Consider the following 20,842-nt stretch of genomic DNA (forward strand, 5'->3'; position numbering starts at 1 on the left):
CCGAATTCAAACGCGATTTGATAAATAATATGATCATAAGCCAAGAGCGAGTAAGAGAATCCGATTGAGATGAAAATATTTAGACTCAATACAGATCTTCATTCTACGAGAAAAGAAACTTGATTCCGAAAATCAGTGATAATTTGATAATTTATCCTCCCCTTCGACTGAATACTTCATAACTTTAAACGGGAACTTTAAAAGAAATCTTATATAAATGTAAGTAAAATTAATTATTTCTGTATTGTAAAATTAATTATTATTTTGTGTTACAAATCAATTCCAGGAACTTTTTGTGTGACCTTTTATAGTACAACATATAACATATATAAATAATTATTTTACTTATACAATTTTTATTTTAATATTAAACGAGTTATATTTGATTGTAAATAGTACAATAATAATTCTCAAAAAGAAAACATTTTTAAGTAAACCTGGTTTTTAGAGTCATAAATATTCTAAACAGTAAAAAATCATTTTTTACCTCATATTATATTAAATTAGTGTTTCTTTCATTCAGTGAGAAAATTCTCGAAGATCTGTTTTTTCTAAATATGTACAATAAATTAATGTAAGTATAAAATCAACGGAAGAATTGATATGATTTCAAATTAAACTTTTTTTAATTTTTATTATGATATATGTTATTATAATATTATATTTTCGGTGATACTAACATTGAATTGTTATAAATAAAAAGATTACAGTAATATGAAAAATCTATTGTTTTTTCTGATACATCTTGTTGCATTATTCAAATCACTATCAATTGGAACTTAATATTTTGTGTATTGTGCGAATCATTGAATTATTTAATTATAGTCAAAAATATTACCGTGCTTGGAATACAATGACATACTTTTTTATGTAAATTTTAAGCTGATTTGTCTATTTTAATTTAAATATAATGTAGAGGAAATATTATTGTCGGATAAAAAAACACATGATAGTGATTCACTTTTCTGGAAAAGGTGTATGGTTAAACGATCGATTTGATTATTACAGCAATATTGCAAGAGATATTTATTTTCCATAAAGAAATACATATTTTATTCAAGGGAATCGTGCGATAATAGACTTCGCAGGTGCGCGGCACGATCCTTCCTAACATATACATTTCAATGTTGTAACTTGTTAATATAATGTCAATTTTAAATTCCGTATTTTATTATATAAGTACTTTATAATATGTATGTAATTTTCTGTTTAAATATAAATTTTTACCTTTTTTTCGAATTGAATCTTTACGTACAGCAAGCGACACCTAAAATTGAGGGCTAAACAATTTTAGTCAAATTATTATAGTTTACATTTTTCTTCTTTTCCGTTTCTCTCTCTCTTACTTTCTCATATGTTTTTTACTTTTATACATACCTGTCTCAGTTATTTTACAATTATTATTTCGTACTTGTAGAATAGAGAACAGTGAAGTAAGATATTGAAGTACCCATCAACTGTAATGAAAATAACTTCTTTTGTTTTAATTTGTAAGAAGCTATATTAAAGCTGTGTGGAGAATGTCTGTTAAAATAATGGATTAACAATATAGGATGGAGTTGGATAAGCCGTATCATTGATTAAGTTATATCTCCATAGTATTTTCTATACATTTTTTTTTAAGAGTAATAACGATGATGTAACGCTAGTCACATGGTTTAAGAACTGCCATTTTTATTATGGCTTTGTGCCGTCTATTTACGAGTAATATTCAAAACTATTTTGTTTGGTGTCTGATTTAAGTTTTTACAATTTTTGCTTAAAGTGCTATCAGTACAAGGTGGTGAATGAATCTTAGTGTACTATAGATGATAATTGATATTTAAATTCTATTCGAGTATCTCATAAAATTAGCAAAATATTTGTTAGTTTTGTTGCTATTGCAAATTTGTAAAAATAGAGTAAGTTGGAATAGAGTAAATTGTCACTGGTCTTTATATTGTACCGATACGATTTTCACAAGCGACGCGAGCTCTCATTATCTCCTCGCAGCTACGCATTGTGAGGTTACGTTTGATTAGCATCGGTCGTGAAGAATTAAAAGACCTATTACGCAAAAAGACTGAACAATATAAGGACTGAGAAGAATAAGGTTTTAATATATAAACTGATATTGGTAATTATCCAGGAGAATTACCGCATTTCCGATTTCGATGAAATTAGCACATTTGATTAGCACGTTTTTACATAAAATAAAAGAATCTGACAGAAAAAAGTGCGGGACTGCCTTGCGAAATGAGATATTAAGTGTTAATGTTAACGACTATATCGAAATTAGGAAATCTGTCACAGCTGCGGAGTACATCTTCATGTTCAACATCCTCTACACTACATGTGCATACGGTTTTCTGACTCTTACAGTGATATATTACCGTTTGTTTATTAATATTAAAATTTCTTTTTCATTGTTCAGGGGTTTACAAGTTTCCACATGAAGCGCAATTCTACATAGGTTTCTAAGTTTGCACGCAAAGCGAGATTTAATTTAAAAAAAATTAACTTTGCCTTTATGAGGGGGAGGAAAGCAGAAATCTTTCGTACATTTATGTATTAACGATTGCGGAGGGTTCCGTCCATTCTCTTCTTTCGTCCTCGAGCGCGCGGTATAATTTAGAAACCCAGTGGTACAATTTAACGATCCGGTCTCCAAATCATATCGAAATTATATTTTCGTAAATTTATGATTGGAACAAGAATTTAATACTTATTTTCGTAAAAGTTATCATTTTATTTTCAATGAATCAGAGTTTAATGTAGTTACACAAATGTTGTGTTCCCTTCGGTGCTTTTGTTACAATTTTGTTTAACCTTAAAGGATGTGATATAGGCGACTTCTCCCTACATATTTAAATTATTCATTTTTTCGGAATAATCCATCAATATATTTTCAAATAACGAAAGTTGATTTATTGTATAATATTCTAGAGTGCAACACATCAAATCAATATATAGTATCAATTTAACATTTTTCGCTTTTCTTTATTCTATTTTTGTAACTCAGCTAATTTAAATTTTATTTTCAACTTATTTTAATAGAGCTACCTTAGTTGATTATCTAAATAATTCTAAAGTATTGTCAAAATATTGAATGACTGTGAATGTTACTATTTTTGATTAAATATTAATATTCGCGAGCAAGAAAATGTTTGTATATATCTCTTACCGTAGCAGCACTTTCCATAGACGCAATGAATATTCCACCGAGAATCAAACGAAAAGCCTTTGTACCTTTTTGTAGTAGAAATAACATCATTTTTTGTATGTGTAATGGAGCGACATACCATTCAACATCATATCTACAAATCAATGATAAATTAATAAACATAACATGAAAATATAACATGAAAAAATAAAAATATTTGTTATAGTATATTCGTTCAAGAATAGTATTATATTCGAATACTTATGTTAACTCAGCATTTTGTTACAAGAATATTGTAAAACAATTTCTTAAGTATGAACGTATGATGCAAATGTCTCTTACACTGTAGCAAATACGTATTCATTGTGATCTGTAATATCTTGTGCGATATAATTAGACAAAAACATGTATATATAGAGAACACTTATCTTTAAAAGTTCAAATACAAGTTGCTCTGTGTTATTATATGATATGATCTAAAAAATATGATACATATGTTATATATGTGTATTTTAACTTTTTACAAGCAAGAAATTTTGTATTTTTTCTGTAATTTTTTAGGAAAAATTATACAGCTTGCATTATAAAATAATAAATTATTTTCTTTATTGGTTTCGCATATTAGAAAACTGTATCATTTTTATAACATACGTATGCGAATAATGTATATATAGTTTATGATTATAAAAAAAAAGTTAAACGAAGAATAATGATGATTTCTTGAATGATTTTATTTTTTAAGAAAATTATTTTCTATACTACTCTAATTTAAGATTCTTTATTTAATCTTAATATTATAAAAACTGTATATTTCATGAAATAATACGTTTAATAACATAAAATCAAACTTACTTGAACAAGACTGCTGGTTATGCAAACCATACTAGCCGCTATTAAACAGAAGAACGATCTTTCAAAACTCCTTATAAAGACTTGAGAAAACCTTCAGAAATAAAACAAAAATTAGTAGAGCACGTTATACAGACATTGCTGAATGTGTACTGACTCTGTAGCTTTGCGATGAATGTCTATCGCACAGATTATTCTTTTATAAATTATAACTGTTTTTTCTTCATTAACATCTTGTTGCATATTAACTGCCATTGCCTTCTTAATACGAAAACTATATGAATATATATTTTTTACTGTAAGTTCTTAATTTTTTTTTAAATATGATTCAAAATAAACAAAGAATAGATTTCACTTATGAAACGAATAATTGCATTGAAGTCTACCTTGCAATGCTAAACATTCCACAAATATGTTTGAGGTATGCTATCAGCATCGTTCCTGTTGCTGTCATTGCAGTTGCCCCTATGCACAAGGCTGTGTTTGTATGCAAAAGAATTAAGTAGGAAAATCTTTCTTGATCAACAAAATATTCTGTTGCAATGTGAATCGCTGCAGAGCGTGATCGGGAATTGTTTATAGCCAGAATTACATCAAATATACGATGCCAGATTGGCAGGAAGAAATAAATAGATATGGCACATGCGGCAAGAACTAACAGAAAGTAAATGATATATATAAGTATAATGATATGTATAAGTATCAAGAATTCATTTAAGTAAAATTTATTTAAGTTTTATAAATTTTTGTACTTTTATTAATAATTCATTAAAATGTAAGCATATATGCACATCTTACTCGTAATTATTATCGTTTGATGTTTTCCTATACGACCATACTTTTCTATGATAGCAATTTCGTTTTTATTTTTTATTTCATTACAAACATGCTGAAGTTGGTCTAGTGAAACTCTGATCTATTACATCAATAATATTATATGCAGTTTTCGTATAAAATATTTAAAAAATTTCAAATTTGAAGATTTATTTATCACGAATGTTTGTTTGGAAACTGTATAATAAATATTTGACTTACAGTATTGGCATTAATCCAAAACGAATGATATTTAATCGCATAGCAAATAAAGAAAAATGCCAAAGACAAAACATTGATAATGAGATCTGCAGTGCATTGTGAAGTTAAAAATGTTGTAAACTGCAAATAAATAATTCTATTGAAAATTTCATATTAAAAGAATAATTCCTTAGTGTGATTAATAAGTTTCGAATTCTGTTAATTATTGTTTCGCATGAAAAATGATTGATTATCACCTGAAATACAATAGAAGTTGTTAAAATAGTAAAAAATACGATAAATTGAATTTGAGCACTTTTCGATCTCTGGTGAGGCCATATACCTATCGTGAGCAACAGAAATCTATTCAGCCTGAAGTGTTTCTCAAGACAAATCATTTTTGTAAACACTAAAGTACATTTAACCGTGAAAAATAAGAAATTACTTATTCCCGTTTTTCCGATTTTTCTATTAAATTAACAGTTGGTTGCATTTATTTCTATTTTTTTCTTTTTGTAAATTGCAACTTCAATTGCTTAATATGCAAAGCGAAATACAATAATGTCTCGAGCTTAAAGTACTTAGAATTCATCACTTTTTTATAAGAAAAACGTGATTAAATGATCGATTTAATTGAGAGAAATTTAATAGATGTTTATATCCTATGGAAAAATATTCTCATAGGAAAGTCGATAGATAGCCGCGCAAGCGCAATCTTCGCTTTTTATTGTAATGTGCGTTTCATTCTGGTGCGTACACTTACAAGGTTCGCACGTTTGAACTTTTAAGATAGTGTTGGTCATTAAATTTAACCTTAAGTCTCAATATAATATGTTTATTCTTAAAGTATTGAAATGTACGGCTTATTAATATTTTATGTTACCTTTTATATTGAAGTTTATATTTTATATATAACATTTTTATATAACATCATTCACAGTGGTGTTATAAATAAAAAATTCCTGATAATATTCTATCCGAAAAAATTAATTTAATTCACATTTCTAACACATTGAAAGTGAGTTTATCTTCAAACTAGAAAAGGGGAAATGTATGATATATGTGTGTATATATATATATATATATAATATATATACATATATATTATTTATATATACATATTAATATATATATGCATTATATATATTTATTATTATAAATTATTTATTACACCACTTTTATATTTTTGCTTTCTTGTGTATATAGAATGCAATATTCCTTTTATAGATCTGTTTTGAACCTATTATGGAATGCAAAATATTGTTGAATACAAGGTTAATGTACCCAAAGATCGTCTTTCAATGGAAAATCAAAGATCGGGACTATTGACTGTTTAAAGAGAAATATTTTATCATTTGAAAATTAATTAAATTTATTAGATAATGTCAGTATCACCATACATCATTTATTACATATCAACGGTGTATCAGTACATTTTTCCAAATTGCGTATATTGTTGAATAAACATAATTAAACTATTAAAACTAAAATGATGATTTTAATGTCGTAATGGATTTTTCAGACATGCAGAAGGATGTTATATTTAAATACTTTTATTAATTTTAATATTTTTGCTTAGGAATTCCTTCATACATTTTTTGTTAATTTTAACTTAAATGTTAATTTTAACTGAAACATTTTCCTTTTAATAGTGTACATTTATTGAAATGATTTTTTTTATTTATATTTTTTAAGTAAGTGGACCGAAATATAAGTTAGCGATGTTTTTTTAAGTGGCTCTGAATGATCCAAAGATGAAAAAGAAACAAATTTATTTGCATTATTTACATATAAAAAATAAATACCTAGACTTTACAGAACCTATAGTATCTAAACGAACCGAAATAATTGATTGGTGGAAGTAAAACGTTATACGATTCCCGATATATATTAGCAGCAGTAACTAGAAAATATCTCGCTATTCCTCAAGTCTCGAGCGAATGATTGTTTTCTGATGCTGGTAACATTTTCGGCCATACGGAGTAAATATCAAAGTAAATACCGAAGTAATAACGAAGCAAAAAATGTCAGATATCGTTGAAAATTTATACTTTCTACACTTCAATTTAAAATAGAACATCAATTTCATAAATTGATTTTTTTCTTTATAAATTCTTGCATTTAATTACATAAAGCATTAATTACATATGGAAATATTTCTGAACTTAAAAATGTAGGAGTGATCAGAAAAATATTGTCCCGAGTTGAATATCGGGTTCCGAATAGAAATTCGGGAATCCCCGAATCAAAAATTTTATCCTCAAATTCGTGTACCCACACATCTTAATAAATATATGTATATATAATACAATTAAATATCCTGCATATAATATAGAATATATTAACATAGGAAATTATATAATTTATTTGAATTCGAAAATATAAGGTTATCCCAATTTGAACGGGATATGATCGATAATATGATCATAAGCCAAGAGCGACTAAGAGAATCCGATTGAGATGAAAATATTTAGACTCGACACCAATCTTCATTCTATAAGGAACGAAACTTGCTTGCGAAAATCAGTGATAATTTATCCTCCCCTTCGACTGAAAACTTTATAACTTTAAAAGGGAACTACTTTAAAAGAAATCTTATATAAATGTAAATAAAATTAATTATTTCTGTATTGTAAAATTAATTATTATTTTGTGTTACAAATTAATTCCAGGAACTTTTTGTGTGACCTTTTATAGTACAACATATAACATATATAAATAATTATTTTACTCATACAATTTTTATTTTAATATTAAACGAGTTATATTTGATTGTAAATAGTACAATAATAATTCTAAAAAAAAAAACATTTTTAAGTAAACCTGGTTTTTAGAGTCATAAATATTCTAAGGAGTAAAAAATCATTTTTTACCTCGTATTATATTAAATTAGCGTTTCTTTCATTCAGTGAGAAAATTCTCGAAGATCTGCTTTTTCTAAATATGTACAATAAATTAATGTATAAAATCAACGGAAGAATTGATATGATTTCAAATTAAACTTTTTTTAATTTTTATTATGATATATGTTATTATAATATTATATTTTCGATGATACTAACATTGAATTGTTATAAATAAAAAGATTACAGTAATATGAAAAATCTATTGTTTTTTCTGATACATCTTGTTGCATTATTCAAATCACTACAAATTGGAACTTAATATTTTGTGTATTATGCGAATCATTGAATTATTTAATTATAGTCAAAAATATTACCGTGCTTGGAATACAATGACATACTTTTTTATGTAAATTTTAAGCTGATTTGTCTATTTTACGAGGGTAGGTTGAAAAGTAATGCCTCCACCTCAACAAAATCCTCTAGAATGGATAAAAAAATTACCAAAAAATTACAGTAGGTAGAAAAATCTTTATTTAAAAATCCCATGATTTTTTCTCGACATAGTCGCCATTGACATTAATACATTTATGTAACCGATGTATCCATTTGTCCATCCCGTCAACGAAAAATTGTGGCTCTTTATTCCGACACCAAGCATTCACAAATTCTTGAACTTCGTTGTCCGAGTCGAAATGATGTCCCTTAAGGTCATCTTTTAGTAGTGGAAAGTAGTCAAAATTTCCTTGCACATATCAAGTCTTCTTCTTCATTTCGTCTGTGAGCATCCTTGGGACCCATCTTGCGAAAATCTTTCGATACTTGAGCTCATTACTGATAATATGATTCACTCTTTCTTTAGAAATACCCACGATACGAGCAATTTTATGCTGCGTAATCCTTCGGTTTTCATGAACCAAGTCGTCAATCTTTTGGACATTGCCATCTGTCACCGCAGTTTTCGGACGACCAGACCTCGATAAATCAGAAATTTTAAGCGAACCACTATTAACTTTTTTCGTATTCACAACCCATCTTCGAACATTGCTAATATCAATCGTTTCGTCACCGTAAACATTTTTTAAACGAGCATGAATCTCTTTAGGTTCGCATCCTTCTGCGACGAGGAACTCGATAACTGCGCGTTGCTTTAACCTAACCTCCATACTGCTTTTCGTTTCCATGATAATAAAATATGAACGCGTGCTCGTACCAACATGGAACTTGACATACTGATTCTAGACAGATGTCACAACGAGACGCAACGAACTATACCGGTTTCTCCTACCTCCTTTTTTTTTAAAGCATCGGAGGCATTACTTTTCAACCTACCCTCGTAATTTAAATATAATGTAGAGGAAATATTATTGTCGGATAAAAAAACACATGATAGTGATTCACTTTTCTGGAAAAGGTGTATGGTTAAGCGATCGATTTGATTATTACAGCAATATTGCAAGAGATATTTATTTTCCATAAAGAAATACATATTTTATTCAAGGGAATCGTGCGATAATAGACTTCGCAGGTGCGCGGCACAATCCTTCCTAACACATACATTTCAATGTTGTAACTTGTTAATATGATGTCAATTTTAAATTCCGTATTTTTTTATATAAATACTTTATAATATGTATGTAATTTTTTGTTTAAATATAAATTTTTACCTTTTTTTCGAATTGAAACTTTACTTACAGCAAGTGACACCTAAAATTGAAAGCTAAACAATTTTAGTCAAATTACATTTTTCTTGTTTTCCATTTCTCTCTCTCTTACTTTCTCATATCTTTTCTACTTTTATACATACCTGTCTCAGTTATTTTACAATTATTATTTCGTACTTGTAGAATAGAGAACAGTGAAGTAAGATATTGAAGTACCCATCAACTGTAATGAAAATAACTTTTTTTGTTTTAATATGTAAGAAGCTATATTGAAGCTATGTAGAGAATGTCTGTTAAAATAATAGATTGACAATATAGGGTGGAGTTGGATAAGCCGTATCATTGATTAGTTGTATCTCCATTGTATTTTCTAAACATTTTTTGTTAAGAGTAATAACGATGATGTAACGTTAGTCACATGGTTTAATAACTGCCATTTTTATTTTGTCTTTGTGCCGTCTGTTTGCGAGTAATATTCAAAACTATTTTGTTTGATGTCTGATTTAAGTTTTTACAATTTTTGCTTAAAATGCTATCAGTACAAGGTGATGAATGAATCTTAGTGTACTATAGGTGATAATAGATATTTAAATTCTATTCGAGTATCTCATAAAATTAACCAAATATTTGTTAGTTTTGTTGCTATTGCAAATTTGTAAAAATAGAGTGAGTCGGATAAATTGTCACTGGTCTTTATATTGTACCGGTACGATTTTCACAAGCGACGCGAGCTCTCATTATCTCCTCGCAGCTACGCATTATGAGGTTACGTTTGATTAGCATCGGTCGTGAAGAATTAAAAGACCTATAACGCAAAAAGACTCTGAAGAATATAAGGACTGAGATGAATAAGGTTTTAATATATAAACTGATATTGGTAATTATCCAGGAGAATTATCGCATTTCCGATTTCGATGAAATTAGCACATTTGACTCGTTTTTACATAAAATAAAAGAATCTGACAGAAAAAAGTGCGGGACTGCCTTGCGAAATGAGATCTTAAGTGTTTATGTTAACGACTATATCGAAATTAAGAAATCTGTCACAGCTGCGGAGTACATCTTCATGTTCAACATCCTCTACACTACATGTGCATACGGTTTTCTGACTCTTACAGCGATATATTACCGTTTGTTTATTAATATTAAAATTTCTTTTTCATTGTTCAGGGGTTTACAACTTTTCACACGAAGCGCAGTTCTACATAGGTTTTTAAGTTTGCACGCAAAGCAAGATTTAATTTAAAAAAAATTCACTTTGCCTTTACGAGGGGGAAGAAAGCAGAAATCTTTCGTATATATATATATGTATTAACGATTGCGGAGGGTTCCGTCCATTCTCTTCTTCCTCGGGCGCGCGATATCATTTAGAAACCTATTGGTACAATTTAATGATCCGGTCTCCAAATCATATCGAAATTATATTTTCTTAAATTTATGATTGGAACAAGAATTTAATACTTATTTTCGTAAAAGTATCATTTTATTTTCAATGAATCAAAGTTTAACGTAGTTACACAAATGTTGTGATCCCTTCGATGCTTTTGTTACAATTTTGTTTAAACCTTAAAGGATGTGATAAAGGCGACTTCCCCCTACATTTTTAAATTATTCATTTTTTTGGATTAATCCATCAATATATTTTCAAATAACGAAAGTTGATTTATTGTATAATATTCTAGAGTGCAACACATCAAATCAATATATAGTATCAATTTAACAGTTTTCGCTTTTCTTTATTCTATTCTTGTAACTCAGCTAATTTAAATTTTATTTTCAACTTATTTTAATAGAGCTACCTTAGTTGATTATCTAAATAATTCTAAAGTATTGTCAAAATATTGAATAACTGTGAATGTTACTATTTTTGATTAAATATTAATATTCGCGGGAAAGAAAAGGTTTGTATATATATCTCTTACCGTAGCAGCACTTTCCATAGACGCAATGAATATTCCACCGAGAATCAAACGAAAAGCCTTTGTACCTTTTTGCAGTAGAAATAACATCATTTTTTGTATGTGTAATGGAGCGACATACCATTCAACATCATATCTACAAATCAATAATAATTTAATAAACATAACATGAAAACATAATATGAAAAACTAAAAATATTTATTATAGTATATTCGTTCAAGGATAGTATTATTTTCGAATACTTATGTTAACTCAGCATTTTGTTACAAAAATATTGTAAAACAATTTCTTAAGTATGAACGTACGATGTAAATGTCTCTTACACTGTAGCAAATACATATTCATTGTGATCTGTAATATCTTGTGCGGTATAATTAGACAAAAACATGTATACATAGAGGACACTTATGTTTATAAGTCCTAATACAAGTTGCTCTGTGTTATTATATGATATGATCTATAAAATATCATACATATGTTATATGTGTATTTTAGCTTTTTACAAGCAAGAAATTTTATAATTTTTCTGTAATCTATTCCTTAAGAAAAATTATACAGCTTGCATTATAAAATAATTAATTAATTTCTTTTGGATTTCGCATATTGTAAAACTGTATCATTTTTATAACATACATATGCGAATAATGTATATATATATAATAATGTATATATAATTTATAATTATAAAAAAAGTTAAACGAAAAATAATGATGATTTCTTGAATGATTTTATTTTTAAAGAAAATTATTTTTCCATACTGTTCTAATTTAAGATTCTTTATTTAAATTTTATATTATAAAAACTGTATCTTTCATGGAATGATACGTTTAATAAATGATACATAAAATAAAACTTACTTGAACAAGACTGCTAGTAATACAAACCATACCTGCCGCTATTAAACAGAAGAAAGATCTTTCAAAACTCCTTATAAAAACTTGAGAAAACCTTCAGAAATAAAACAAAAATTAGTACAGCACGTTATACAGATATTCCAGGATGTGTACTGACTCTGTAGCTTTGCGATGAATGTCTATCGCACAAATTATTCTTTTATAAATTATAACCATTTTTTCTTCATTAACATCTTGTTGCATATTAATTGCCATTGCCTTCTTAATACGGAAACTATATGAATACATATTTTTTACTGTAAGTCCTTAATTTTTTTTAGATCTGATTGAAAATAAACAAAGAATAGATTTCACTTATAAAACAAATGATTATATTGAATTCTACCTTGCAATGCTAAACATTCCACAAATATGTTTGAGGTATGCTATCAGCATCGTGCCTGTTGCTGTCATTGCAATTGCCCCTATGCACAAGGCTGCGTTTGTATGCAAAAGAATTAAGTAGGAAAATTTTTTTTGATCAACAAAATATTCTGTTGCAATATGAATCGCTGCAGAGCGTGATCGGGAATTGTTTATTACCAGAATTACATCAGATATATGAAGCCCCATTGGCAGGAAGAGATAAATAGATATGCAACATGCGGCAAAAACTAACATTAAATTAGAAAGTGAATGATATACATATGTATAAGAAACAAGAATTTATTTAAGTAAAATTTATTTAAGTTATATAAATGTTTTTATTTTTATTAATACTTCATTAAAATGAAAGCACATATATATATTATCTTACTCGTAATTATTCTCGTTTGATGTTTTCCTATACGGCCATATTTTTCTATGATAGCAATTTCGTTTTTATTTTTTATTTCGTTACAAACATGCTGAAGTTGATCTAGTGAAACTCTAATCTATTACATCAATAATATTGCAGTTTTCGTATAAAATATTTAAAAAATCTCAAATTTGAAGATTTATTTATCACGAATATTTATCTGGAAACTATAATAAATATTTGACTTACAGTATTGGCATTAATCCAAAACGAATGATATTTAATCGCATAGCAAATAAAGAAAAATGCGGAAGACAGAACATTGATAATGAGATCTGCAGTGCATTTTGAAGTTAAAAACGTTGTAAACTGCAAATAAATAATTCTGTTGAAAATTTCATAATAAAAGAGTAATTCCATAATGTGATTAATAAGTTTTGAATTCTGTTAAATATTGTTTCGCATGTAAAATGACTTATTACCACCTGAAATACAATAAAAGTTGTTAAAATAGTAAAAAGTACAATAAATTGAATTTGAGCACGTTTCGATCTCTGGTGAGGCCATATACCTATCGTGAGCAACAGAAATCTATTCAACCTGAAGTGTTTCTCAATGAAAATCATCTTTGTAAACACTGAAGTACATTTAACCGTGTAAAATTTGGAATTACCTTCTCTTTTTCTGATTCTATTAATCTAACAGTTGGTTGCAATTGTTTCTATTTTTCTGTTTTTGTAAATTGTAACTTCAATTGCTTAATATGCAAAGCGAAATGCAATAATGTCACGAGATTAAAGTACTTAGAATTCATCACTTTTTTATAAGAAAAACATGATTAAAGGATCGATTTAATTGAGAGAAATTTAATAGATGTTTTTATTCTATGGAAAAACATTCATAGGGAAAGTCGATAGATAGCCGCGCAAGCGCAATCATCTTTTTATTGTAATATGCGTTTCATTCTAGTGCATGCACTCACAAAGTATGTTTGATCTTTTTATGTAGTGTTGATTATTAAATTTAGTCTTAAGTATCAACAAAATGTGTTTATTCTTAAATTATTGAAATATATACTTAATTTATATTTAATTTGTGTGTAACGCTTTACATTGAAAGTATTTATATTTTACATATACTTTTGTATAACATTATCCACAGTGATGTTATAAGTAAAGGTATCTAATAATTCTTTATCGGAAAAAATTAATTAAATTCACATTTCTGATAGTTTGTATAACAAACACATTGAAAGTGAGTTTATCTTCGTATTAAACCAGAAAAGAAGAAATGTATGTGTATATATAATCCCTATATATAACCCCTTATGTATATATGTATAAAATTTATATATACATATTACAATATATGTATACGTAAAATATGTATATTATTTTTATATACATATAATTTCATGTATATATGTATTATATATATATATATATATATATATAATTTCTAACATCTCTTTGATATGCGTTCGCGCGCTCGCGCGTGTGTGTGTGTGTGTATGTGTGTGTGTAGCGTGCAATATTTTTTTTGTAGTTCTGTTTTGAACTTATTATGGAATGCAAAACATTAACATCTGCCAGGTTATTATACCCATGGTTCAAAAATCGTCTTTCGACGGTAAATATCGGAACTATTGTCAGTTTAAAGCGGAATATTTTATCTTTTGAAAATGAAATAAATTTAATAGATACCATCAGTATCACCGTATCACTTATTACATGACAACGGTATAACGGTACATTTTCCAAATTGCGTATACTATTGACTAACCATAATTAAACTAAAATTAAAATGTTGATTTTAATGTATAGTGGACTTTTTTTCAGACATGCAGAAAGTTAAATTAATTTTAACACTTTTGCATATCTTAGAAATTCCACCATACATCTTTGTTAATTTTAATTTAAATATTTCGCTTTTAATAGTGTACATTTATTGAAATGATTCTTTTTATTTTTATTTTTTATACATTGAACCGAAATTAATAAATAATAAATTAGAGATGTTTATTCACGAGGCTCTGCATGATCCAAAAAGGAAAAAGATACAAATTTATTTGCATTCTTTATATATAAAAATTAAAGGCGTTGACTTTGCAGAAGATAGTATCTAGAACCGAAATAATTGATTGGTGGAAGTATAACGTTATTTCATATGATTTCTGATATTAACAGCAGTAACTAGATTGTATCTTGCTATTCCCGCAACTCAAGTCTCAAGCGAACGATTGTTTTCCAATGCTGATGACATAACCGAAAGTAAAGATGAAAGTAATAACGAAGTAAAAGATTAATATCAGAAATTGTCGAAAAGTTATACGATCGATACTTCAATTTAAGGTAAAACAATTTTTCACAAATTGATTTTTTTTTTATGTATACTTGCATTTAATTATGAATACTTAAATGATATTTATGGGAACGTTTCTAAACGTAAAAATTTAGGATCGGTCAGAAAAATATTGTCCCGATTCGAATATCGGGTTCCGAATAATTTCGGGAATTCCAGAATCAAAAATTTTATCCTGAAATTCGGGTACCTACACATTCTTAATAAATATATATATATATATAAAACAATTAAATATCTTGCTTATAATACAGAATTTATTAACATGGAAAATGATATAACTTATTTGAATTACAAAGTACAAGATTATTCGAATTCGAACGAGATTTGATCGATTATATGATCAAATCGCTACAAATTGGAACTTAATATTTTGTTTATTAGGCGAGTCATTGAATTATTTAATTATAGTTAAAAATATTATCGTCCTCGAAATATAATGAAATACTTTTTTATTTAAATTTTAAGCTGAATTGCCTATTTTAAATTAAATGCAATGTAGAAGGAAATGTTATTGTCGGACAAAAAAAACACATGATGGTAATTCATTTTTTTGGGAAATGTGTATGGTTAAGCGATCGATTTGATTATAGCAATAATGCAACATATATTTATTTTACATAAAGAAATACATACTTTATTCGAGGCAATCGTGCGATAATAGACTTCGCAGGTGCGCGGCACGACTCTTTCTGACATAAATAGTGCAATGTTGTGACTTATTAACATAATGTCAATTCTAAATTCTATATTTTTTTATATAAATATTTTATAATATGTACGATTGTTTTGTTTAATAATTTTCATCTTTTTTCGATTTGAAACGATACTTACAGGAAGCGACACTTAAACCCAAGGGCTAAACGATTTTGATTTTTGATTTTCAAATTAGTTTACATTTTTCTTCTTTTTTGTTTTTCTCTCTCTTACTTTCTCATATCTCACTTTTATACATACCTGTCTTAATTATTTTGCAATTATTATTTCGTACTTGTAGAATAGAGAACAGTGAAGTAAGATATTGAAGTACCCATCAACTGTAATGAAAATAACTTCTTTTGTTTCAATTTGCAAGAAACTGTATTGAAGCTATGTGGAGAATGTCTGTTAAAATAATGGATTAACAATATTGGGTGGAGTTAGATAGATCGTATCTTTGATTAAATCGTATCTCTATTGTATTTTCTAAACGAAACATTTTTTTTTAAGAGTAATGACACTGATGTGACGCTAGTAACATGGGTTAAGAACAGCCATTTTTGTTTTGTCTTTGAGCCATCTGTTTACGAGTGACATTCAAAATTGATTTTGTTTGGTTTTGTCTGATTTAAGTCTTTGCACAATTTACTTAAAGTGCTATCAATAGAAGGTGATAAGTGAATCTTAGTGTACTACAGAGTGAAAATTTGATGTTTAAATTCTTTTCGAATATCTCATAAAATTAGCAAAATATTTATTAGTTATGTTTTTATTGCAAATTTGTAAAAATAGAATGAATTAGATAAATCGTTCTTGTCACTGGTCTTTATTGTACCGGTACGATTTTCACAAGCGACGCGAATTCTTCTTATCATGGCACGTTAGGTTACATGTGATCAGCATCGATCGCGAAGAATTATTAAAAAACCTATAACGCATAAAGACTCTGCAGAATTCAAGGACAAGAAGAATAAGTTTTTAAGATATAAACTGATATTGGTAATTATCCGAAGAGGAGAAGAATTACCGCACTTCCGATTTCGATGAAATTATCTCATTTGACGCATAAAATAAAACAATTTGACAGAAAAAAGTGCAGGATTGTCCTGCGAAACGAGATATTATTATAAGTGTTAAAGTTAACACTCGACTATATTAAAGTAGGAAATCTGTCACAGCTGCGGAATACATCTTCATAATCAACATGCTCTACACTACATGTGCATATGTTTTTCTGACTCTTACAGCGATATATTAACGTTTGTTTATTAATATTAAAATTTCTCTTTCATTGTTCAGGGGTTTACAATTTTCCACGTGAAACGCGGTTATACATAGGTTTGTACGCAAAGCGAGATTTAATTTAAAAAAAATTCACTTTGCCTTTGCGAGGGGGAGGAAGGCAGGAATTTTTCGTAAATATATGTATTAATGATTGCAGAGGATTCCGTCCATTCTCTTCTTTCGACCTTGGGCGCGCGATATCATTTAGAAATCTATTGATACAATTTAATGATCCGCTCTCCAAATCATATCGAAATTATTTTTTTTTATATTTATGATTCAAACAAATATTTAATGCTTATTTTCGTAAAAGTATCGTTTTATTTTCATTGAATCAAAGTTTAATGTAGTTACACAAATGTTCTGCTCCCTTCGGTGCTTTTGTTACAATTTTGTTTAAACCTTAAGGGATGTGATATAGGCGACTTCCCGCTACTTATTTAAATTATTCATTTTTTCAGATTAATCCATCAATATATTTTCAAATAACGAAAGTTGATTTATTGTATAACATTTTAGAGTGCAACACACCAAATGAATATATAGTATCATTTTAACAGTTTTCGTTGTTCTTTATTCTATTTTTTTAGCTCAGCTAATTTAAATTTCATTTTCAATTTATTTTGATAGAGCTACCTTTTGATTATCTAAATAATTCTAAAGTAGTCAGAATATTGCATGACTGTGAATGTTATTATTTTTGATTAAATATTAATATTCGCGAAGAAGAAAAAGTTTGTATATATCTCTTACCGTAGCAGCACTTTCCATAGACGCAACGAATATTCCACCGAGAATCAAACGAAAAGCCTTTGTACCTTTTTGCAGTAGAAATAACATCATTTTTTGTATGTGTAATGGAGCAACATACCATTCAACATCATATCTACAAATCAATAATAATTTAATAAATGAAAACATAATATGAAAAAAATAAAAATATTTGTTATAGTATATTCGTTCAAGAATAGTATTATTTTCGAATACTTATGTTAACTCAGCATTTTGTTACAAGAATATTGTAAAACAATTTCTTAAGTATAAACGTACGATGTAAATGTCTCTTACACTGTAGCAAATACGTATTCATTGTGATCTGTAATATCTTGTGCGATATAATTAGACAAAAACATGTATACATAGAGGATACTTATGTTTCTAAGTCCTAATACAAGTTGCTCTGTACTATTATATGATATGATCTAAAAAATATGATACATATGTTATACATGTATTTTAGTTTTTTACAAGAAATTTTATAATTTTTCTGTAATTCCTTAGGAAAAATTATACTGCTTGCATTACAAAATAATAAATTATTTTCTGTATGGATTTCGCATATTAGGAAACTGTATCATTTTTATAACATACGTATGCGAATAATGGATAGATATATAGTTTATGATTATAAAAAAAAGTTAAACGAAGAATAATGATGATTTCTTGAATGATTTTATTTTTAAAGAAAATTATTTTTCCGTACTGCTCTAATTTAAGATTCTTTATTTAAATTTAATATTATAAAAACTGTAACTTTCATGGATACGTTTAATAACATAAAATAAAACTTACTTGAACAAGACTGCTAGTTACACAAACCATACCAGCCGCTATTAAACAGAAGAAAGATCTTTCAAAACTCCTTATAAAAACTTGAGAAAACCTTTAGAAATAAAACAAAAATTAGTAGAGCACGTTACAGACAGAGATTACAGAATGTGTACTGACTCTGTAGCTTTGCGATGAATGTCTATCGCACAGATTATTCCTTTATAAATTATAACCATTTTTTCTTCAGAAACATCTTGTTGCATATTAATTGTCATTGCCTTCTTAATACGGAAACTATATGAATACATATATTTTTCTGTAATTCCTTAATTTTTTTAGATTTAATTGACGATAAACAAAGAATAGATTTCACTTATAAAACAAATGATTATATTGAATTCTACCTTGCAATACTAAACATTCCACAAATATGTTTGAGGTACGCTATCAGCATCGTGCCTGTTGCTACCATTGCAGTTGCTCCTATACACGAGGCTGCGTTTGTATGCAAAAGAATTAAGTAGGAAAAGTTTTCTTGATCAACAAAATATTCTGTTAGAGTATAAATCGCTGCAGAGCGTGATCGGGAATTGTTTATAGCCAGAATTACATCAAATAAACGAGGCCAGATTGGCAGGAAGAGATAAGTAGATATGCTACATGCGGCAAATACTAACATTAAATTAGAAAGTGCATTATATACATATGTATAAACAACAATTTATTTAAGTAAAATTTATTTAAACTTTATAAATTTTTTACTCTTATTAAAGATTTATTAAAATGTAAGCATATATGCACTATCTTACTCGTAATTATTCTCGTTTGATGTTTTCCTATACGGCCATACTTTTCTATGATAGCAATTTCATTTTTATTTTTTATTTCATTACAAACATGCTGAAGTTGTTCTAGGGAAACTCTCATCTATTTCATCAATAATGTTGTATACAGTTTTCATATAAAATATTTAAAAAATGTTATATTTCAAGATTTATTTATCACGAATATTTGTCTGGAAACTGTATAATAAATATTTGACTTACAGTATTAGAGTTAATCCAAAACGAATGATATTTAATCGCATAGCAAATAGAGAAAAATGCGGAAGACAGAACATTCGTAATAAGATGTGTGGTACATTTTGAAGTTATAAACGTTGTAAACTGTAAATAAGATTTTACTGATTCTTTTGAAAATTTCATATTAAATGAATAATTCCTTAGTGTGATTTATAAATTTCAAATTCTATTCTGTTAATTATTGTTTTGTGTGAAAAATCGCTTATTATCACCTGAAATACGATAAAAGTTGTTAAAATACTAAAAAGTACGATAAATTGAGTTTGAGCAAGTTTCGATCTCTGGTGAGGCCATAAACCAATCGCGAGCAAAAGAAATCTATTGAGCCTGAAGTGTTTCGTCTCAAGACAAATCATCTTTGTAAACCCTGAAGTACATTTAACTGTGAAAAATAAGAAATTGTCTATTCCCTTTTTCCGATTCTATTAAACTAACAGTTGGTTGAAAATATTTCAGTTTTTCTCATTTAGTAAATTGTATCTTCAATTGCTTAATATGCCAGCAAGCAAAGCGAATTGCAATAATGTCACGAGATTAATGTACTTAGAATTCATCACCGTTTTATAAGAAAAACATGATTAAACGATCGATTTAATTATATTGAAAGAAATTTAACAAATGTTTATATCCCATGGAAAAACATTCGCATAGATAAACTCAATAGATTGCCGCGCAGGCGCACTCGCTTTTTATTGTAATATGCGTTTCATTCTAGTGCGTACACTCACAAGGTACGTTTGATCTTTTAAGGTAGTGTTGGTCATTAAATTTAACCTTAAGTCTCAATAAAATTTGTTTATT

The 20,842-nt window shown here is 27.7% G+C and overlaps 4 protein-coding genes and 1 long non-coding RNA gene across 15 annotated transcripts; 1 reads left to right on the forward strand and 4 right to left on the reverse strand.

Moving 5' to 3' along the window:
• Positions 1 to 994: 994 nt before the first annotated feature.
• Positions 995 to 6,015, reverse strand: LOC105147107 (uncharacterized). Of its 4 annotated transcripts, XM_011057894.2 has the most exons (10): positions 5,263 to 6,001; positions 5,027 to 5,146; positions 4,790 to 4,907; positions 4,378 to 4,645; positions 4,149 to 4,265; positions 3,995 to 4,085; positions 3,485 to 3,618; positions 3,164 to 3,296; positions 1,378 to 1,457; positions 995 to 1,280 (listed from the first exon to the last, which is right to left on the reverse strand). In XM_011057894.2, the coding sequence occupies exons 1-9, from the start codon at positions 5,401 to 5,403 to the stop codon at positions 1,401 to 1,403; spliced, it is 1,179 nt and encodes a 392-aa protein (XP_011056196.2). In that variant the 5' UTR covers positions 5,404 to 6,001; the 3' UTR covers positions 995 to 1,280; positions 1,378 to 1,400. The 4 variants fall into 4 exon arrangements, with proteins under 4 accessions (XP_011056196.2, XP_087266081.1, XP_087266083.1 ...); XM_087409955.1 differs by lacking the exons at positions 995 to 1,280; positions 1,378 to 1,457 and adding an exon at positions 1,464 to 2,838 and having other exon boundaries at positions 5,263 to 6,011; XM_087409956.1 differs by lacking the exons at positions 995 to 1,280; positions 1,378 to 1,457 and adding an exon at positions 2,855 to 2,921 and having other exon boundaries at positions 5,263 to 6,006.
• A 2,588-nt stretch (positions 6,016 to 8,603) lies between these two features.
• Positions 8,604 to 9,014, reverse strand: LOC105147111 (protein GVQW3). Its single transcript, XM_011057897.2, has one exon. It carries the CDS (start codon positions 9,012 to 9,014, stop codon positions 8,604 to 8,606), a length of 411 nt encoding a protein of 136 aa, XP_011056199.2.
• A 268-nt stretch (positions 9,015 to 9,282) lies between these two features.
• LOC147908561 (uncharacterized) lies at positions 9,283 to 14,049 on the reverse strand. Of its 6 annotated transcripts, none has more exons than XM_087410010.1 (10): positions 13,550 to 14,049; positions 13,314 to 13,433; positions 13,083 to 13,200; positions 12,672 to 12,939; positions 12,444 to 12,560; positions 12,290 to 12,380; positions 11,756 to 11,889; positions 11,435 to 11,567; positions 9,656 to 9,735; positions 9,283 to 9,568 (listed from the first exon to the last, which is right to left on the reverse strand). In XM_087410010.1, the coding sequence occupies exons 1-9, from the start codon at positions 13,688 to 13,690 to the stop codon at positions 9,679 to 9,681; spliced, it is 1,179 nt and encodes a 392-aa protein (XP_087266136.1). In that variant the 5' UTR covers positions 13,691 to 14,049; the 3' UTR covers positions 9,283 to 9,568; positions 9,656 to 9,678. The 6 variants fall into 6 exon arrangements, with proteins under 6 accessions (XP_087266136.1, XP_087266135.1, XP_087266139.1 ...); XM_087410009.1 differs by having other exon boundaries at positions 13,547 to 14,049; XM_087410013.1 differs by lacking the exons at positions 9,283 to 9,568; positions 9,656 to 9,735 and adding an exon at positions 9,742 to 10,317 and having other exon boundaries at positions 13,547 to 14,049.
• Positions 14,050 to 14,498: 449 nt separating this feature from the next.
• On the forward strand, positions 14,499 to 18,142 carry LOC147908562 (uncharacterized). The gene is made up of 2 exons (XR_015546291.1): positions 14,499 to 14,693; positions 15,176 to 18,142. It is a non-coding gene; the product is annotated as an uncharacterized LOC147908562 (long non-coding RNA).
• On the reverse strand, positions 16,008 to 20,557 carry LOC147908563 (uncharacterized). Of its 3 annotated transcripts, none has more exons than XM_087409985.1 (9): positions 20,254 to 20,557; positions 20,006 to 20,125; positions 19,769 to 19,886; positions 19,364 to 19,454; positions 19,137 to 19,253; positions 18,981 to 19,071; positions 18,477 to 18,610; positions 18,162 to 18,294; positions 16,008 to 16,462 (listed from the first exon to the last, which is right to left on the reverse strand). In XM_087409985.1, the coding sequence occupies exons 1-9, from the start codon at positions 20,395 to 20,397 to the stop codon at positions 16,406 to 16,408; spliced, it is 1,005 nt and encodes a 334-aa protein (XP_087266111.1). In that variant the 5' UTR covers positions 20,398 to 20,557; the 3' UTR covers positions 16,008 to 16,405. The 3 variants fall into 3 exon arrangements, with proteins under 3 accessions (XP_087266111.1, XP_087266110.1, XP_087266113.1); XM_087409984.1 differs by having other exon boundaries at positions 19,364 to 19,631; XM_087409987.1 differs by lacking the exon at positions 16,008 to 16,462 and having other exon boundaries at positions 18,205 to 18,294; positions 18,459 to 18,610; positions 19,364 to 19,631.
• Between the last annotated feature and the right edge of the window lie 285 nt (positions 20,558 to 20,842).

This window comes from Acromyrmex echinatior, chromosome 9 (genome assembly GCF_024713525.1).
Source record: "Acromyrmex echinatior isolate Ae372 chromosome 9, ASM2471352v2, whole genome shotgun sequence".
Classification (NCBI taxonomy): domain Eukaryota; kingdom Metazoa; phylum Arthropoda; class Insecta; order Hymenoptera; family Formicidae; genus Acromyrmex; species Acromyrmex echinatior.